The 21139-nt window shown below is 35.0% G+C and overlaps 1 protein-coding gene across 1 annotated transcript; it reads left to right on the top strand.

Moving 5' to 3' along the window:
- Positions 1 to 2008: 2008 nt before the first annotated feature.
- wdfy2 (WD repeat and FYVE domain containing 2) lies at positions 2009 to 20284 on the top strand. Its single transcript, XM_079253851.1, has 12 exons — positions 2009 to 2238; positions 3844 to 3911; positions 5081 to 5154; positions 7562 to 7616; positions 9505 to 9655; positions 10911 to 11023; positions 12297 to 12423; positions 14401 to 14506; positions 15728 to 15829; positions 16907 to 17037; positions 17145 to 17253; positions 20134 to 20284. The coding sequence occupies exons 1-12, from the start codon at positions 2102 to 2104 to the stop codon at positions 20161 to 20163; spliced, it is 1203 nt and encodes a 400-aa protein (XP_079109977.1). The 5' UTR covers positions 2009 to 2101; the 3' UTR covers positions 20164 to 20284.
- Positions 20285 to 21139: the final 855 nt, after the last annotated feature.

Consider the following 21139-nt stretch of genomic DNA (forward strand, 5'->3'; position numbering starts at 1 on the left):
TTGGAATCTTTTCTTTTGCTCGAATACATTTTTAAAGACGTGCAAATGAAATACTTTTTTCTTTTCATTATGTGCATTGTTCTGTTCGTTGATGCCCATACAATACTCAAAACACCTCATACACATAACGGTAATTTATACTTCTACAATCTGCACAGTCTGCTAGAACTTTATTATGAAATAAATTACAGGAAGAGCAACATTTTAATAAGAATGAAACTTGATTACTGCTTAAAGAAAGTGTGAAATTAGTAAAGTTCCCAATAATCACTAAACCGACTGAAAAACTATAATATATTGTTTTAAAGTAAGTTTTTCCCCTTTTTTTAGTGCTTCCCATAAGGATCTTAACTAAGTGTAGTCACTTGAAAAAGTGACTGATAAATCTGTCAGTAATACTTAAACTTATTCGAAGTTAAGTTGTTTTATATTGATTTAGTTTATATGACATCACAACAAATTAATTAAATGAATAAATAGTATATTCTTTTTTCATGTTCCGTTTGCATTTCATACAATGACAGTGGAAACATATTTTTAAGTCTGCTAGTCCTTAAAACCAATGACTCCAAATATGATTGATTATATACAAATGTATTAGGATATCTTAATCTTCCAAATGAAAATCAAATGGAAGAAGCCAAAAAGATTTTCCAGTGTGTGGAAACCCCAAAAAGTATGCTAAATCACTTGCAACCAATTATGAGACATTCATATCACATTAATAAAACGCACCAAAATACTTTGCCTGCACTGAAAAATGAATAGATATGGACAGTGTTGGCTGTAAATGGGGATGATCTTAGTCTTGACCCTGGTTTCCTTTTATATAGCCTGTCTGGCACAGGATAAACAGCTGTATTAAAGTATATTGAGTGTCATATTTAGTTGGGCATAAGGTTTGAACATATTCATGGAGGGGCTTCTTTTTGACATCAGGAAGAGATCACTAAAAAGTTTGTGTTCCAAGTATGTCCTAAATTTGATGCCCATCAGATTTTTATGACAGCACAGAATCAATTATAATAGCTGCATACGAATAGACATAAAGCAAGATAGCTATAAAGGTCTGGGTCTTCTACACCAGACCATCTCCAGCTATAGCAGCAGGGTGTCACATACAGACAAACAGCATAAACTCCAGTCCTTGAGGGCCAGCATCCTGCATGTTTTGTTGTCTCCCTGCTCCAACACACCTGACTGAAATGAATGAATATGTTAACCAGAAGCTGTTAGATCCATTTGATCTGAATCAGGTGTGCTGGTGCAGGGAAATAACAAAAGGCTAATGGATACCAGCCCTCGAGGACTGGAGTTTGACACTTCTGGCATACATGAAGCAATCCTGTTGAATCTAGTAAGGATGTACATATGTGTGCAAGAGACACATTATTTCTTCTATCAAAGGATATTACTTCCATTTTAACCAGCTCTGAGAAAAGCAACAAAACAAAACAAAAAAAAAACAAAAAAAAAAACAAAAAAAAAAAAAAAAAAAAAAAAAAAAAATATATATATATATATATATATATATATATATATATATGTATATATATATATATATGTATATATATATATATATATATATATATATATATATATATATATATATATATATATATATATATATATATATATATATATATATATATGTATATATATAATTTTTTTTTGTTGTTTGTTTTGTTTTGTTTTGTTGCTTTTCTCAGAGCTGGTTAAAATGGAAGTAATATCCTTTGATAGAAGAAATAATGTGTCTCTTGCACATATATATATATATACAAAACAAAAAAACGTATGTGGTTCACAATTCATACTTTTATTTTGAAAATACAAAACAGTAAATGTAGCGGAAGTTTTATTTTGTATAGAGGAAGTTTGATGAGCGCCCTCGTGTGTATGGCCGTAGGTGGTGTGTGTGTGTGTACATGTGTTGTCAGCTGACTTACTGTACCTCTGACCGCAGTCACAACACCGTGAGTTGCTTGCCTGACAGCGACATGTAGTTAGCAGCTTCCAGCCGAAGCCCAGCCGTCTGACCGCGGGAGGTAATGCTTCTCGGAGCCAGCAACCCAGATAGAGGTTTGTGCACCATCAGCTCATGGCGGCTGAACCCCAGCCGAAGCCCCAGGCTCGGAAGCCATGCCTGCTTAGCAAAATCGAGGCTTTCCAGGAGGTTGTGAGCACAGCGGTAATAATTCCCAAAGAAGACGGCGTTATAAGCGTCTCTGAGGACAGGTAAGCTGTGTGCTGCGCCTTGGTTATGTTACGCTATTGCGTTATTATCCACTTTCCTTCATAGTAACCTTATTCTGTGGCATATATTTCATTTACAACATTCAAAACATCTCAGATGTGCAGAGACAGAAGGCTTCCGTTTTTTTTTTTTTTTTTTTGTTTTTTTTTCACCTGACTCCCATTTGTCAGCTGACATTGTAACAGTTTAGGGCAGTAATTCGGACTACTTTAGCCTTTTTTTGGTTTTTGTTTTTGTTTTTGTTTTATCACAGAGCAGAAGAATTAGCATCAGTAGAAACACAGTTGTAGTCGACTATGATCCCCTTTAAAACCATTAACGTTTTCTTGCCACAGCTAAAATGAAAATAAAGAGCCCTCTGTGCAGTTTGGTTTTATGAGTGATAAAACTGTATTATTTATGTTTTCCTTCGCGCTTTGTGTGTGTTTTAGTGATTGCCAAGAGTGTATAATTAGTTCATTTACATTTGGAGGTACTCAAGGGGTTAATGATACTGTAAAACTGGTTTGTACTATAATGCCTCAATAATTCTAATTATTTTATGTTATCACTATATATGTGAAGGATAGAATACCAAGTCTTGCTTGCTATTATGCAGCTCCAGATAATTACTCATTAACTAACTTAACCAGGTGACACTGGTTTCCTGAATCAAACACTTATGACTAACCACATTCCAGTTTGATGATTTCAGATTTAAATGAGTACAGTTCAGTATATTTTCTATTATTAGTGGTATTTCAGTCACAGTATCAAATTTGTTTGAATATTAAAGAGATTCTCATTAAAATGTGTTTGAAATTACGAAAGCCGGGGTCTTACTTTGTTCAGTTTGACAAATATTTGTATTAAAACCAATCTTCAAGAGCAAGAAACATGTAGTGGACTCCACGTGGTCATCACCTGTGGGAGTGTATGAAGTTCAGACAAACCCCTTTTCACCATTTTCCCAGCCATTCTTTGTGCGCACCTGTAAACATTCAACCAGTAGCGGGGCTGTCACACTAGATGGTCACATGTGTTCATTCGTCTCTCCAGCGTCAGTGAAATGACCGCGTTCTGCATGTATGACAGGGCAAAGATAAATATACACAGATAAGAGAAACTGCAGAAGATATGTAAGTGAAGCGATTGCAGCTGAAGAAGGTATAGGCAAATAATTAAATTGGATTTGTGCATTTCTGTTGGTCTGGAAAAAAAATACTAATAAAACCTGATGTTCATATGGATGCAGATGCTGATATGCGACCCAATCTTAGGAATTCTGACTTTTTCAAACACCTGAACTGGCAAAAGGGGGGTAAGGAGCAGGGAGCTGCTGATAAATCCGTTTGCATGTCTTCAGCAGCTAAAGTGTGAGACAAAGGATTGATATTCTTGTCAGTGGTTGTAAAATCTCCAGAACAACATCACATGCTTTCCATTTATTCTTAGAAACTTTGTATTGTAAAACAGGAGTCAAGTTCTTGTAAATTTGGGAGGTTTGTGAGTTTTACCTAAAGCCTAGAGTGTTAAAAGTTATTTATAAAACATTGACCTCTCTTTAGATGTCACAAGTACTAAACTGTTCTGGATTTACTCCACAGAACGATTCGAGTATGGCTGAAGAGAGACAGTGGTCAGTATTGGCCCAGTGTCCACCATACAATGCCATGTAAGTACTCCAGCTTTTTTGTTCTACTTTTCCTCCTGTTGTATGCTCAGCTCTTTGTTTTTAATAGTTGTTCTTATTTCATTAATCCTGTAAATAAACTTAATGAGATGCTTGGAGTGAATTACACAGAGCGGCATGCATTTTTGCAGAAAACATCCTCTTGGCATGAAATTTCATCTTATTCCTGTCAGTGCTGCGGTGCTTTATCAATCAATCAAAGTTGATTTCTATAGCACTTTTCATGCAAAAGCAGCACAAAGTGCTTTACAGAATAAAAAGCAAAACTAAAACAAGATTAAAAACAAGCCTTCACTGACAAAAACCTATAACTCACCCAAAGTCAAGCACATCCACTCATGTTTTTACACACACTCACATAGGTAAAACATATAAAACACTCTCAACCAACAAACAGGCAAACATTGCTTTAGTGTGTGAAAGTTTGTCCTTGTTTTTGTCCAGTTTTGCAACTGAAGGAAATCCCATGCTTTGATCAGCAAGCTTTGTCACTGACAATAGCAAAAGCTGCACATGTAACACTTTAGAGTTACTGAGAAGAAAATGAAATCCACCAGAGGCACAATAATCAATCCAATACTAAAAATGAGAAACATGTTTAAAATTATGTCAAGTTCAGGTAGAATTTATTGACTGTAGTTTTGAGACATTTTTGTTGCCCCCCCCCCCAGATTGCTGGAATATTGACAACATATTTATTATCTGTTTTTTTTTCTCTTAAACAACAACTGCTAGTTTCAGGAAATTTCTAAAGCTTACTTCTAATCAAAATGTTTAAACTTAACTATCTATAAAAAATATGCTTTTCAGAGTTGTGTAATGTCATCAAAAAAGGTTTTGACACTGAGGAAGTTTTGTTTTTCTTTTTTGTCAGTGGGTGGAGTTTCCTTAGTTTGTGGCTCAGTCATGTGATGAAAGCTGTCAGATGTTCATAAAAACTCTCCAAAAAATGATTAACAAAAATAAAATAATCTGACCATCCTATCTGCTTCACTTCTCTGCATAGTTAATAACTAAGACTCTGTCAACATCAGGATTTATTTATTATTGGTTTTAAGCTAGATTTTCAGAGTTCTCCATTTATTTATCCGTATGATTTAGCAAAAATTGACTGTATTCAGTTTTATCATCTGTGTCTTTTTTGTCTCCAGCATCATGCACGTGTATGTCCTTTAATCCAGAGACCAGGCGGCTGTCTGTGGGGATGGACACTGGAAGTATCTGTGTAAGTCCAACAGCAAGCTTTCTGATCTTTCTTTCCTTCCTGAACTGAGTTGTCAGTCAGTTCAGGGTTGTCTGCTTGTTTTAGTGTCAATACCCTGAAGGAAAGAAGTCATTCCCAAAGAGAGTGTGGTAACCTGGCTAGATCACCGTGGTAACTGAACACTTAACTTGCTTCATAGCAGATAATAATCACAGATTTAGATTAAATATTGAGACAAAAACCTACAGGATCTCCCAGACAGCCTTCAAACTAGACTGACATTTTAATAGCATCAGTCAGAATTATAAGAAGTTGATGACAGATTGTGAATAAAGTGAAAGTGATTAACTGATACCGAAAAAGTTTTATTATTCAGAGGAAAATTAATAATTTAATAATGACCAGTGTACCAAATGTAGCTCAGTTGTTTACATTTTAATCACTAAATCAAACCATAAGATGCTGATTAAGGGACGTATTTTCAGCCTTTATTATTTAAGATTATTAGGCAAACATGAATTATAATACAAACTAAGAAGAAGGCCTTTTATCAGGGTTCATAGTTAAATGGATAATTTGCAGTGTAAGTTACGTCATAGCAAAATATTGATAGAGCATGGTGTTGCCATGGGAACCATACTTTTGAGTTGGTGATCCAAAGTTATCTATGTGTGTTTTTTTAAAACTTGTCATATTTTCCAACTAGTAAAGTTTAATTCTGATATTAGACTTAACCCAGATTAGAAATTAATCTTGTTGATATATAAATTAATTGTTAATCTTACCTGGATTTAGTTAATTTCTTAACCTGATTTCATTGTAGGAGCCAAATGCTCTCAGTTATTTATTATTTATTTACCTAATTTCCATAATCAACAACTCCTGGCCTAATAGATCTGGTTTTATGTAAAGAAACTTTAGGTTTTTGTGGTTGTTATTTTTACTCAGTGATTTAATATTTTCCATTTCATGCAACCTGTTCTTATGAATTAAGTGCCACCTATATGATATTTTTAAAGTGCCTGATATATATATATATATATATGTATATATATATATATGTATATATATATATATGTGTATATATATATATATATATATATATATATATATATATATATATATATATATATGTATATGTATATATATATATATGTATATATATATATATATATATATATGTATATGTATATATATATATATGTATATATATATATATGTATATGTATATATATGTATATGTATATATATATATATGTATATGTATATATATGTATATGTATATATATATATATGTATATATATATATATGTATATATATATATATGTATATATATATATATGTATATATATATGTATATATATATGTATATATATATATATATATATGTATATATATATATATATATATATATATATATATATATATATATATATATATGTGTGTGTATATATATATATATATATATATATATATATATATATATATATATATATATATATATATATATATATGTGTGTGTGTGTGTGTGTGTGTGTGTGTGTGTGTGTGTATAATATCTGTGAAAAGGTTTACCTTTTGTCATCCTATGTAAAGACAATCTGCCTGTGTGTATTTGCTTTGTGGTACGACCATTAGTAGATTTTAATTTTGTTGAGGTGATCTCAGGAAAAAAAAAGGATGCTCTGCCAAGTTATTTAAAATGTTAGAGCTTTTCTTTGTTTGGACACATATTTTAAAAATGATCGTTCTATGAGGTACTTTGTCCAACAATGCAAGACTGATTCACTTACTGTGAAGACTCTTACTTTGAAGAGAGTCAACCCTTTCAATTGAAACAACATTTCTCTGCAGCACAAGTACAAGTGCAGTTTATCAGTCCAGACTTTCTTTGCATTTCAAACTTCAGGCATTTGTTTTTGTTAACAAGACAGACCTACAGAAAGCTGACCTGTGGCTCAACAGTACATATTAGCATGTAATCTGAGAAGTCAAAACTCAAAGTTCTTTTAGTATTTTAATAAGGGAGCTGACCTCAGCGGAAAAGACTAGTATCTCTTGTTTTTGTTCACTGGTCCATGAACAGTCCTACAGGTTCTGTATTTAAGTTATTGTAATTGTGCTTTTATGGAGAAATATTTCTGCAAAATGAGATTTTTTTTTTTTAACTTGAAGGGAAATGCTACATAAATGCGAAGAATCTACCATTTATTCAACATAGGTGTCATTAAATTATTACTTAAATGGTTAAAACAAATATCTGAGAAATAAAAAAAAAAAAAAACCTCATTATCAGAAGAATATGTCATATGAAAACAGTTGATAGAAATGCTGATTTCCAAATCGAAATATTAAAACTACATTTTTTATTATTTTCACTGAATTCTGTCTGTGTAAATAACTTTTTATCTGCTTCCTGTCTTTCAGGAATTCATTCTGTCAGAAGACTACAACAAGATGACCCCAGCACTCACTTACCAGGGTGAGACAGGAAGTGTCTGTTAATACCACATTTCTAGAAGTGAATCCAGAAAGTCCTGAAAAAGAATAAACCAACTCCATTACTTTATTAATTTCATTGCCTCCTTGCACCTGAATGGTCCTAAAAAGATTCCAACTCTCACCAGGCTAATATGCTTCTACTTCTTGGCTTCATATGACCATTATTAATGGCATTCTTAATGTGTGTTATATATTGTGACACAGTTTCACGACATTTCACAGCTGATAAATCCAGTTTGGCTCTGTTTGCTTTAGGCCTTGAAAACCCTGCAGCCTGAGGGTGTTTGCTTTCTGGCTCTGTTCACAATTCATTTCTGTTTGTGGAGTATAATTCACTTGAAAATAAGAGCACTTGAGCACTACTTATGCATCACTACACATTTAATTATACTGCATAAGTTTATTGGTAGGGAGCAGATAAAAACCCATGCATGACTGATTCTTTAAGATCCTGTTTTAAGTTTAGTCTGACAATTTGGGTGTCTTCTTGGGTTTAGTGGGTTTATGTGCTTTATAAGATATTTAGAAATTATATTTCCCGAAACTGTATCTTCACTAAAATGCAGGTTACGGTGAGACAAAATGCAGGAACACATTGCAACCTCACTTTCTAAGAAAATAAGTACAACCTTCTAACAACTATCTGCTGCCAAAAATAACAAAACAACCCAACATACACATAAAAACAGGACCCGCAACAATACAGATTTCAGTTAACCATTTTTATAGTAACTGCTGGGTTGTTTGTTGCTCTTGTGCTGGGAACACTCTTGTTTTTGTCATTGTGATCAACAACAGAATATTGTGATCAACAACAGAATATCTGGCATGCCTTGGTCATGACACATCTGAAGAAGAAGTTAGCAGAGTCAGACACTTTTTTTCTGTTTTGGGAAAAAATAGAACTTTAGTTGCAAGTAGGGAAGTGTGAAAACCGTAGTTGTGATGAAGATGAGTAATACACCAACAGCCTGAACTCCCAAAGGTGCATTTCAGTTCACAGAATATGTACTTTTAAACATGTATTTATTGTTAAATTTTCATTTTTTTACAGGAAACAAATACAACAGAACAAAACAAGAGACATATAGAAAAGCAAAATATAGTTTATCCAAAAATCAAATTGAAGATCAATCATATACAACAAAAACATCATACTACAGTCACCACCTTGATTAATGAAACAGATTGTATCATAATGAAAACATGACACAAAAAGTCAAATTTCTCACTCATCCAACGCTCTACTTCTAAATCATTTTGCTTCAGAAAATTTAAGAAAGTAGTCCACATTGTCCAAAACTGCTCAAGCATGTTTTCTGTAGAATAACTTAATTTTCTCTCGGGCCAAATAAAAAATCATCCCCTGAAACACTGCTGTACCACAAAGCTTGTCAGACTTCCATAAGCGGGCAAACATCAAACATGTTTGTTATGAAAGGAAAGGGCTCTTTATTTTTGCAAATCTTTTCCAAGCACAGATTACATTTATTGTACACTGAATAAGCAGGAAGACCCCTCAAGACAAAGCAAAGCTGATTTTTGATCATGTTATAAGTGAAAGCTTGTTCCAAGAGTCCCTTGTCGGCTGTTAGCACTGAAATTGTAGCCTCTAAATATCTGCAGTAGTGTCAAACAGCAACTTCCTCTTTGATTGTTGATCAAATATTTTCTTAAAAAGTAGTGCAGCAGTAGTGCTCTGCTAGTAATCTCAAAACAAGGTGGCAAATAATGCATTTTTGTACTATTCTGTAAATTATTGTGTATTTAGTACAGTTTTTTCACCTTTATGCCTTTTGCACCCAGGGCGACCCCCACATTTGGTGAACCTTATGTGCTTAATTTTTGCTTGTTTTCTATTTGTGCAGCTCATCAGGGCAAAGTCACAGTAGTTCTGTTTGTGTTGGAGATGGAGTGGCTATTGAGCACCGGCCAGGACAAAAACTTCACCTGGCACTGTTCGGAGAGCGGCCAGCAGCTTGGGACATATCGGACTGCAGCCTGGGTTTCAGGACTACAGTATCTTTTTATGTTCACCCCCTCATCTGCTCTGTTTTCTTCTTTCTGTGGTCTGATATCAGGCTGCAAACCTCCTTGCTTACATGGAGTGCAGTGACTACAAGTAGGGAGGGTTTATCTGTCTGATGTGCTTCAGATTTAGGAAAATCTCTCTTATATTATCACAGTTTCACAGTCTTATATTATGTATTTTCAGGAAATGGCAACTTAAGAAAGTGCTATTAAGATTAGCTTCCAGTGAGTTTGAACTAATGAGAAGGACTAACAATAGGCATCAGTCATGCTGTTGTCAAGGAAACAGTCTGAGTAGGTTTCTGTAATGGGCAGATGAAAAAGGCTGTGAGGGCTCAGCAGCGACACTGATCCATACCAATGAGCTGCCATGAGGTCATCAGAGTGATGGTATCCTGCCAGGCTCAAATAGTGGCAGTTCTTGTTTATTTTTGTTTTCTTTAGCTGTAGGTGTGACGATGAATTATCTCTCTACGCTAGTTAAAAGTTAAAAAGCCATCATCGAGTGAATGCTAAACTAAGATTAGATGTGTTGAATGCTTAAGTTTCTTGTTGTTTTAGATTCACTTCAGTGCTGGTTATACCGCTGCTGTTGTTCCAACAAAAAGCCAGATATAATTCATGTTTGAAGCCCCAGGTGATCAAATCTAAATGGATTTAAACCATGAGCAGTAGGTTGTCAAACTGAGAGGGATAAGGCTGACATAACTCTTCGTTTTGAGCACTTTCTTTGATCATGTGATTTAGTCCAAAGAACACAGGTTATTCATGCTCTCAGGTTTATCGTGTGTGTCATCAGTTTTCTGTGTGTGTGTGTGTGTGTGTGTTTAATGTTTAACATTTGTTGGTAGCACAACTGCAATGTACAGAATCTATATTTCCTCAGCTTAATTTAAGAAAATCAGTCTTGTTATTCTTATTTTGTTTTCCCTTTAATGCAGACACGTTGTAATGATTGTAGTCTGCAGTGACTTAATCCGGTCAAAGGCCAGTTGTGACTTCAACCAATGAAATATCTGCATCCACTTAAACGCTTCTACTGCTGTGTTTTCAAATATATCACATGCAATGATTTAGATATTTTTAGCACTGGGTTTTACTGAGCAGTGAAAATTGAAGCTGGGTTTTTGTCTTGCAGGAACAGTTTGATTTCACTTGATCAGTAACAGAAAACCTGTAAAGCAGTGATAGTTTTCCTGCATGAGATGCTTTCTTCTTTTCTCTGACCTTAACCTTTAACCAGATTCGATGTGGAGACAAGACACGCGTTTGTCGGGGACCAGTCTGGTCAGGTGACCATACTGAAGCTGGAGCAGGACAGCTGCAGCCTGGTTACCACCTTCAAAGGGCACACCAGTACGAAACACACACTATGTACACATGAGCTGATATGACAAATCAATTAATTAATTATTATCTTAATATTTAGATAGGCTTTTTCCTCCATTTTTAAACCAGAAAATGTTTTGTGATTGAATTGAATAATCAGCAGATTGTAATAAACATAATTGTTTGCTTAAGCCCCGATGCATTGATGAAGCTTTGATTTCTTACAGCCTCTTCTTGATTCTGCATTGCAATAAATATCTGGCATCCATTTTTTACCCCAAACTGTCTTCAGAACACATAAATAAATAATTACCCTGGTTGCATTCCAGAAACACTTTGAAATTATTAGTTTGGAGCATAAATGAGCATCTCATGAACTTCTTGTTTCTTCCCATAATTTGAAATGGATAGATACTGTTACTAAATGCAAATCATATAAAGCGAAATCTGTCCGGTAATTACTGATTTTCTAAAAAAGTGTTTTTTAGAAAATAACCCAGCTGCACAAAATGCAAGTTCCTAATGATGCATTCTTTTACAGAGCATTATGAGATTAATACAAGCGTTTCCTTGGAAGGAAACGAAATCTGTTTGCTTTAATTATTTTGTTTTAAGAGAAGTCTCATAAAAACCACCCGATGTTAAATTGTAGCTGCTTTAAATTCACATCCTGCTTCAGTCTCGCTAACCAGTGTTAACAGCTGTTGTCCTCAGCCAGGGAAAAGATTTATTCAGCCAGTTCTGAATTCATTTTAGCAGCTGTCTTTCTCCCGTCATCTGTAGTTTTAAAGCAAACCAAGAAGTTGTCATTATGAAATTAACATTAATCAATGAGTTGCATGAAATGTATTTGCAGCCTGATTGTTTGAAGTCTAGGATAAGAACATATTTGATTTAGTCTTAATATGAGTTCAGGGCCAAAATCAAGGCATAAAGTGGTTTGAATTTGATCCTTTTTTCTGGTATGCTGTTGATTAGCAATTATAAGAAAATAAGCGAGAAAAACAGATATTTTTGGCTCCGCTCACAAAAAAGCAATAAAAGACACCGGTCTAATAAGCACCAAAGCGAGTTAACACTAGGCACACCGGATAAAATCCCAGATAAATCAGTTTCAGTTGGGAGAACAGGATCAGCTCATCCGATGTCATTTCTAAAAAAAAAACAAGAAAAACAAAAGAAGAAGGAAAAGTCTTTGTTCATGCTGTGAAGGTATTCTGACTTGCTTGACTTGACCTTCAAACTGTCAGACTGTCAACTGTCTTTCCCGTGTTTGTCTTTGTGTTGTGCTTTTCACCAGGTAATGTAACGGCACTGTGTTGGGATCCTGTCCAGAGGGTGTTATTTTCCGGCAGCTCGGATCACTCTATCATCATGTGGGACATCGGAGGTCGCAAAGGCACAGCTATTGAACTACAAGGACACAAGTAGAAATCACACCAAGCATGTCCACATGACTCTAGGGAAACTATAGTTGGGAATGATCAGATCCAGTTTTGTTATTGGGCTCCAATGCTGATGTAATTCATGGATCAGATAACGGACTGAGTTCCATGACCCACCTCACTGATCCAAGGAGGGTCCTTTTAGGTCCCATGTTTACAAATTATCTGTATTGTGTATTATGTGTAATGATGAGTATTATGTAGGTTTAACACAAACTAAAAAACAACATATGTTGATTCATAATCAGTTCAGATGTATCCATTAGAACTTGTGTCAATGCAGATAGTTAGATAGGATTTTGTTTTCATCTTCCAGTTCACAGTTTAGACACAGTGTTACCGGACAACTGCATTTACAAACCACATGGGGAATGAGCTGACTTTGCCAATTTAGCATGTCACTAATTTATAAGATTTTAGTCTGGAAAGATAAAAAGATCAAGATGGTAAATCGCAATGTGTTTGTGGCCAAAGGTTCCAGGTGTTCAGGGTAAAAAGTTGCTCGCTAAGAAGGGGAGAGGAATTAATGCAGCAGACAGTCCAGAAACATCAGAGCAGAGTGGTAAATGTCCAACAGACGACGTCAAAGCTGAAGGGATTAGCCCCCAAGAAAAGTTGTTCCAATTCATCGTTCTGGTCAATCACTCTTTAGCTGTGAAGGAAGATTTACATCTTCACAAGTAGCACAGTCCTGTTTGCATGATCTTCAAGCTAATCTAAAAATGGTTGCAAACTGGCTTCATGAAGACATTGCTGCCTGATTTAACAGTAGCTTCTATGATCAGAAATTCCCTTTAGCAGAAACGAGCCCTCTGTGTCGATACCATAATCTCTCTGCAGCGCAGTCAGAGTAACTTAAATTGCGTGAGACATGTTGGTCTGAGATAATATGCGTGGAATTCAGTTTACTCCTCAGGTAGACTCCAATAGGTACAGATGTTTTCAAATGATGTCTTTTTGCATCTTCTTTTAAAAACAGTAAATTGTAAGCATTTTTAATACAGCCAAATTACAAATACAGCTGCTTTCATTTATAGATTTTTCTTTTGTTAGTTTAAAGCATCTCCAGACTGTCACTCTGCTCATAAAATATTTCTAAAGCACCACTCTGACAAAAATCAACACCCAACTCACCTAAAGATAACGTCCGCACTGTGAATACAGTTGTCCTTACAGTTGTGCTCATAGTTATTCATACTCTTTCATTAAAACAGGAAAAAACAGCTGCCTGACAAATAAGCTGAAATTGACTAAAGTAATAACAAATAAAGATTTTATGAAAATCATTACATTATTTTCTAATTCTGGTTCAGTAGAAATATTTAAGATAATTTATTACTTATTACATCACTCATAAACTAATATTTTGTTGAACAATCTTTTAATGTTTCCGCTCCAGTCAGGTGTTTTCTGTTCCTCTCAGTCAGACTTCTGCACCTGTTGACAGGTATTTTGTCCCACTGTTCAACAGAAAAGTGCTCTAATTTGTCCAGGACCAATTTCTTTGTTTGTTTGTTTTTTCTGTCTTCGACTCAATTAAATGAAAAAACAATGTCTTATATTACTTAATTATATTTTTGTAAATTTTTTGTTATTGTTCCTTTTTAAGTCTCCAGTTATTTGAGTGACTGTTGTAAATTCAACCTTTTCTTTAATGAAAGGGGATGAATACATATGAGCACAACTGTACATATATGATGATCTTTTGTATAGAAAGTTAGAAGTAACAGAATATCTTAAATGTTTTCTGACACGGTCCATAACATCATGGTACCAGTTAATGCCCCATGCGTGTATACTAGGACAAATTTCACAGTCCATTTACATGACCAGGTGAAATCTAACACATCTTAGTGTATGTAACCATGCTGACTGTTTTAGCTGAATGGACAGTATTGTTTAGAAAAAGAAATGTATATTACATTTTTGTTTGTGTGTGTGCGTGTGCACTCTCCACAGTGACAAGGTTCAAGGCTTGTGCTACGCCTCACACACCCGCCAGCTCATCTCCTGCAGTTCAGATGGAAGCATCGTCATCTGGAACATGGATGTAACACGACAAGAGGTGAGTGAGAGTAGATGAGAAAGCAGCTTGATGAAGAGTGACTTCAGCCCAATACAAACAGAGCGCTGCAACAAGGTGTAAAGAAAATCTGGAAAAATTCAGAGCGTAGCTTTGTATTTTCCAGCCGAGTTGCAGAAGAGCATGCACAGACCAGTTAAACTCAAGTCAGAAGAAGACTGACAATAGTATAGTAGATTAAATATTTAAAGACATTATAAGTAGTACATATTCAAATTGGCTTTATTGTAGGAGCCAAAGAAATAAATAATAAATGTACAATAATGAAATCAGAGGTGTTACAGAAAGATAAGAATATGAATCTGAATTTTCTCCAGTATGAAATTGCACATAGGAAATGAAAGTGCTTAAGATGGTGATGATAAAAGCATAAATCAGTGTTCCATTAGAAAAGTGCATGCTAAAAACATAATTTAGATTAGATTAACTATTTTGCCAACAATTAGGAAATCTTAAACCAGCAGTAACAATAAAGCTCTGTTTTACTCTTAATTTTGTGAAAAGTTTCAGATGAAATGCTAACCGCTAAACTTGCATTTGTCATATTGTCTGCAATCTTAACACACTGACATTGAATTGATTCATTAATTTTAATTGTCCCAGTGATAGGGAAGCCAAATTCACAAAAAAAGGTTAATTTAACCCACTGATACATTAATTATTAAAAAGACAATTCCACATTTTTTTCATTGCAATATTTTACTCCAATAGACATGTACAGAGACACTTTTCTTTGTCTTTATTATTTGTTGGTTTTTTTTAATTATTTATTTTATCTGTTTTATAGAAATATTTATAAAGTAATACATTTTTATATTTGTATAATAGACATAAATGCTATAAAAATTGACGTATCATTTTCTTGTCCGTTTTCTTGTCCGTCTGTGCAAGTTAGTAATTGCATGTACGTGTTTAAATTAAATTTTATACTAAATTAGTTGATTCTTCAGTGAGTGGCAGTATGTTTGGTGACTCGTAATGTCCACTGAAGAGGCAAAATTGCAAATATACCATCTTCACTTATGAATTTACTAGAAAACAGCCTTTAAATAGGTGTACACTGTAGTGGACACAATATATTAAAGGATTCAAATAATGTCCCAAAAATCTGTTGGATTTAAAATATTTTGTAGTTTTTATCACTTCACATTTATTATTTGAACAAAATCAAACATATATTTTTTAAACTTTGTGTGTGCACAGACCCCAGAATGGCTGGATAGCGATTCCTGTCAGAAATGTGAGCAACCTTTCTTCTGGAATTTTAAGCAGATGTGGGACAGTAAGAAGATTGGCCTGCGACAGGTACTTTACACACCTGCCATGGGTGTTTTTTGGTTTCATGAACATTGGCAGAGACAAAAAAATATCACCACAGCTTCTCTGTTGTTACTGTTGAAAAGATCTGTAGCTTCGACAATCCTGAGCTTGTCTCAACCAGCTTGCACAAGTGTTAACAAAATCAACATGAATAGTGAGCAAACATTCTGCGGCTCCTGTGTTGACTTAGCCTTACAAACATGTAAATGTTTTCATTTCTCATTTTAAGTGTGTGTGCATGCAGCGATCGCAGTTAATGGAAAAAGTTTATACATATTTTTTGTAGTCTTGTCAAACATTGTGTAAAAAGAAGCAAAAATATTATTAATGATTCTTCTGGAGTTGTTAACGTTTGTGTTTGAGACATATCATAACCGTGCCCTGAAAAAGGAGAGTGACTTGGAGGAATTTTTGAAATGAAAGTTTATGCCTACATGGTCTGAAAAGCTCCTCTACTGGATCCAGGAACCACTCCTACACAAACAGTATTTTTGAGCTGGATTTAAAAGTTAGGATGATATTTTTAGAGTTGTTTCTGTTTCATGGCATTTGCAGACAAAAAGCCCCTAAAGTGTACTGTGAATGTAAAAAATTAGTGCAAAAACAGAACATGGCTATGAAGACGACTCTATGTATTGCATCATATGTGTATAGCTGCACACAAACCACTGTTTCCCAAGATTTCCAGCAGTTATGAGCTGTGATAGCGGATCTGATATGTTGACATATTTGAGTCATTGCACATTGAAATATGATCTATTTTAAACATACCTGAGATTTTACTTAACAACAGTTGCTAGGTTTTTTCCCCCTGATGCACCTCTTCTCCCAAACACTGTGTCTGAATCTATATTCATAAAACATGCATAATTCATTACCACCTCCTGTAACGGGTTGGTCATGTGATCCCTGGTTCATCTCCTTCCAGGTGGTGTCCGGTTTAATTAAGAGACTGAGCTAACTTTTTCTCTTCTATGTATTTTAAAAAGTGTGCTTCACTCCTGTGAAATGAAACGGTTGCTTCCGATGACTGTCACATTAAAGTTTCCGTACGTTATTCAGCACCACTGCAGGAAGTGTGGCCAGGCAGTTTGTGGCAAATGTTCCTCCAAACGTTCAACCATCCCCCTCATGGGCTTCGAGTTTGAGGTTCGTGTGTGCGACAGCTGCCACGAGTCCATCACAGACGAGGAGTGAGTAACAATCAGCCTCTGTTGATGTCATATACTGTCTCTTTGTGCTGTCAGCTTTTCTTAGCGCTCACACACTAAAACCTCCGGCCTCCCTTTGTGTTTTCCAGTCGAGCGCCCACAGCCACCTTCCACGACAGCAAGCACAACATTGTTTACATGCACTACGAGCCCACTACTGGTAACCTGCTCACCTCTGGCATGGACAAGGTTATCAAGGTCTGAATGGGAACAAGCAGTCTCTGTTATATGCATAGGTCTTAGATAAGGCATGCAAGCACACAATGACATTCAGTAAGCTCACACTGTCAGTAAGGTTAGGTCATTTTTTAATGTTTTATCTCTCAGTTACTGTCATGAAAGCTGAATTACCCTACAATGCAGGCCCTATATGCATTTTGTCCTGAGGTAGTCCATCCCTAAACATAATTATTTAAATAATAAGTTCAATTTAATTGAGGTCAGATGGAAATCTGGATCATAGTATGCAACAATAAATTTGGATATTGTGATTTAATGTGGCTGTTTAGTCAATTTGAAGACAGATGTAGAGATCAACTGTAGAGTTTTTATCCTCTTTTGGTTTATTTGTTGGGGGGTTCCCACAAATAGGAAATGGCATCCATAATTGATTGTGCACATTAATTTCCAAGCAAACTTTACATTAAAAGCAGTTCATAAAATGTATTAAAACATGACAAAAGCAACACAACCAACACGAGAGTGATAAGTACGAGCAATTGTGAAATGCCGAATCTTAAAAGAATCTTGCGAGACAACCCCTAAAGGTTTGTAAGAATAGGAAAGTATTAAGTGTAGTTTTAAATACAGATAAGGTGGCGACAGACCTAAGGTTAACAAGCAGAGCAGAAGTCCTTTTTTAACTGTTGACCTGATGTTTTCACACACACTCTTGTGTGCCTGGTGTGCAAAATTTGACTCAGTGTGCAGTGTGGAGTTAACTTGCCAACTTTACTGCATAAAATGTAGCTGATAATTTCTGATCAAGGCAATGTGTGAAAAGAGAAGGAAGTCGCAGTATATACAAGTCTGCATGCTAGTGATGTAGCTGCTTCATGGTCTTGTCTGCATTCCAGACCTTCATCATTATTAATGATGCATTTAAATCACATATTGATATCAACCAAGCATCAACCTTCAGGACTGAAAAGTAAATGCATATTTACTTTGCGGACCAAGGATACTATACAAGTCATTTGAGTAGTATCAACAGGATTCACTTGTCAGCTGAAGTTGCCTTTTCTGTGTTGCTGTGCAACTTTAAGTCTTAATACGATTTAAATTTGTAAAGATCAAAGTTATACCACCACTGTATATTTGTCCCTGCCTGAGATGCTTAGCTTTTGCCTCACTGTAAACCAAATTATTTTAGTAGGTTGGGTCAATGAACATGCATAACTTTCAATTGACACTTTTTTTTTTTTCCATTTCTGCTGTCTACTGAACTTTATTCATATTGTGGTTTATTAAACACTAGTGCAACCTGAAGTACTTTAATCAGTAAATACAAAATGTCTGGCATTGAATTAAAATGTTAGTAACACTTAGAAAAGCATTTGAAATATTCCAGTTAACATTTATAGAATAACAGCTGAAAATAGTCAAATAATAAAAGAAAAAAGATTAAAAGTATACAAACCAGATTGGGCATTAAAAATAGGGCAATCCACAAAAACAGAAGGATGTGAGACTGAAGACAAAGAGACTGACAGCATTTTGAAATTAAAAGTTACACTGTTATATCAGTAAAAGGCTAATTTCTGGAACTGGAGATTCTGGGAATAACAACATTACCTGATTCACGAGTGGGCTGAAAGTTTTATTGATACCATTTAGAAGTGTAAGCAGAATTTTGGATAAGCTCATTTTAAGGGTATCGTTTAAACAACCAACTAGTCCTTTCTAGATGTAATGAATGTGTTCATCAATGTTTTTTAGCATTACTTTGGAATGGAAAGCTCCTCATATTGGTAATATTACATGAAGAAAGATGCTCTTTAGACTTGTTTGTTATGTCTTTTTAAAAACTAATCTGGAGCAAAATGACTTCTGGTTCTACGCAGCAGTATGTGTAGAAGCTAAGGTAATGGCATCCACATAAATATGGTGGTCAAATAGTGGGCCTTTTTAAAAACAGTTGTCTTGAGTTTTTCTTGAATTTAGACAAATATTATGGGGCGTTAATGTCCATAGGTTAATCAGATTTTGCTGATAGATGTGTCATAAAAACAATACATTACATTACAATATTGTCCAAAGTAAGCATGCATAAGGAAAAATTAGCTCCTCGTCCAAAACCCCATGGAACAAAACAATTAGCTCTGTTATGTGTAAAAGAAAAAACATGTTATTTACATATATAAACTAAAGATTGCAACCTGGCTTCTGTAATATGCAAGTCACGTTGTCCTAGGTTCTCAGTCAGGTCATCTCTTGCAGCACAGCTCTGCCTCCAGATATCAAAGAAGGCAAATTGGCAAACTGCAAGCTTGAAAACGATGGTTCGGAAACCAGTGGTAGATATCACTATTGCAAAAGTACTTGCATTCAGTCTGACACTAAAACACAACAATGTTTATGTGAAACACCGGCTGTTTGGAGTTTTAGTGTGAACAAGGTTTATGGTTTAGTCTGAGCTCGGACAACTCTGATAAACTTAATGCAGACTGTCAAAGTTAGAAATTAACAGAAGAAAGCAGAACATTCTTCCACTGATAAGCTAAATATTTCTCTCAGGCTATTCTGTCAGAGACATTCAGAAAAAAATACTACTCTGGTGTGGTGAGGATGTTTGGTGTCTGCTCTGTGAGAGGGAAGTTTGTCAACATTTTACGTCTAAACTTCCCATCTCCGCTGTCAGTTTTTGCTGATATATAAATATATAAATATATTTTGTGTAGTCTTCAGAGGAGCTTTATAATTTATAGTCAATTTGAAATCTCAAAATATTGGCTTTTTCCCTTTTCATAAATCAAGTTGCACATTTGTTTTTCCACAACGTTAACAGAAAAGTCTTAACAGATTGTTTATAAGCACTGTCACTATAAAAAAATAAATATATTTAATATTTTTCTGCAGTTGTGGGACATGACTCCTGTGGTCTCCTGAGGTCTGTGGACGAGCAACCGTCTGCAGGAATTTCTGGCAAAAACCATGATGTTTTCATGGCACCAGTCACAGTTGGAAGAGAAAAGAAGATGGATTTCCCACAGTATCAGTGTCATATGGATAATATTTAACAGTTATTTAACAATGAACAGTGGGTTGTTGCAGATTCACAGCACTGCAGGCCAGTGAAGGCTGAGAACAGTACAGGCCTTGCTCAACAAGTCAGCAGAAACTTGCTGGAGTTTGCTTGTGAAGAGTTCTGTTATTTGGAGATCTCAGTGAAAAGCTTTCAGGCATTTCAGTTTGTAAATAGCGGAAACACCTTATTTACTTAATTCCCATGCATTCCCTGCCAATTTCATACAGGAAACTCATAAAAAGTAACTTTATTGCTCTAGTCAGATATGAAGCAGCTTATTACGGTACATTGGGCCTAAGCTCATTGACAAACACTTAATAGGCTGCGCATTGTCCACATAACGAATTGTTTGATCATTGCCATATCACATCTGCCTCTGCTGTCTTGGGTTAGCAGCACTTCAGGCCTGCAGATGGAGATGTTAATATTTTATCTCTGTAGGTAAAGGAAGAGTTAACACTTGAACCATCTGCTCATGTTTGTCTATTTATTTTCTTTGTGTTGTTTTTCAGGCTTGATGACACATCACTGTCACATTAAACTCCAGGAGGTACAACAAGTACAAACAAGTGCAGCAAATCAGAGCTTTTCTTGGTTTAGTTCTTTTTTTCCATAATAAATTCTGGAGTTTAGCATTAAATACTTGAGACATCTAACCTACAAAATATCCCAGATTGTGTTGTTTTTTGTGTGTGCAAGTTGTATTAGCTATCTGGTAATACATACATATTTATTATTGCATCTGCAACAAATTCACCTGTCAGTTTTTGACTTCTTTTGCTATTAAACTGTTAATCTTATTTTATTTTTATATGTCAGTGCAGACATGGTGAAATT

This window comes from Telmatherina bonti, assembly GCF_933228915.1.
Source record: "Telmatherina bonti genome assembly, chromosome: 15".
In the NCBI taxonomy this organism is placed as follows: domain Eukaryota; kingdom Metazoa; phylum Chordata; class Actinopteri; order Atheriniformes; family Telmatherinidae; genus Telmatherina; species Telmatherina bonti.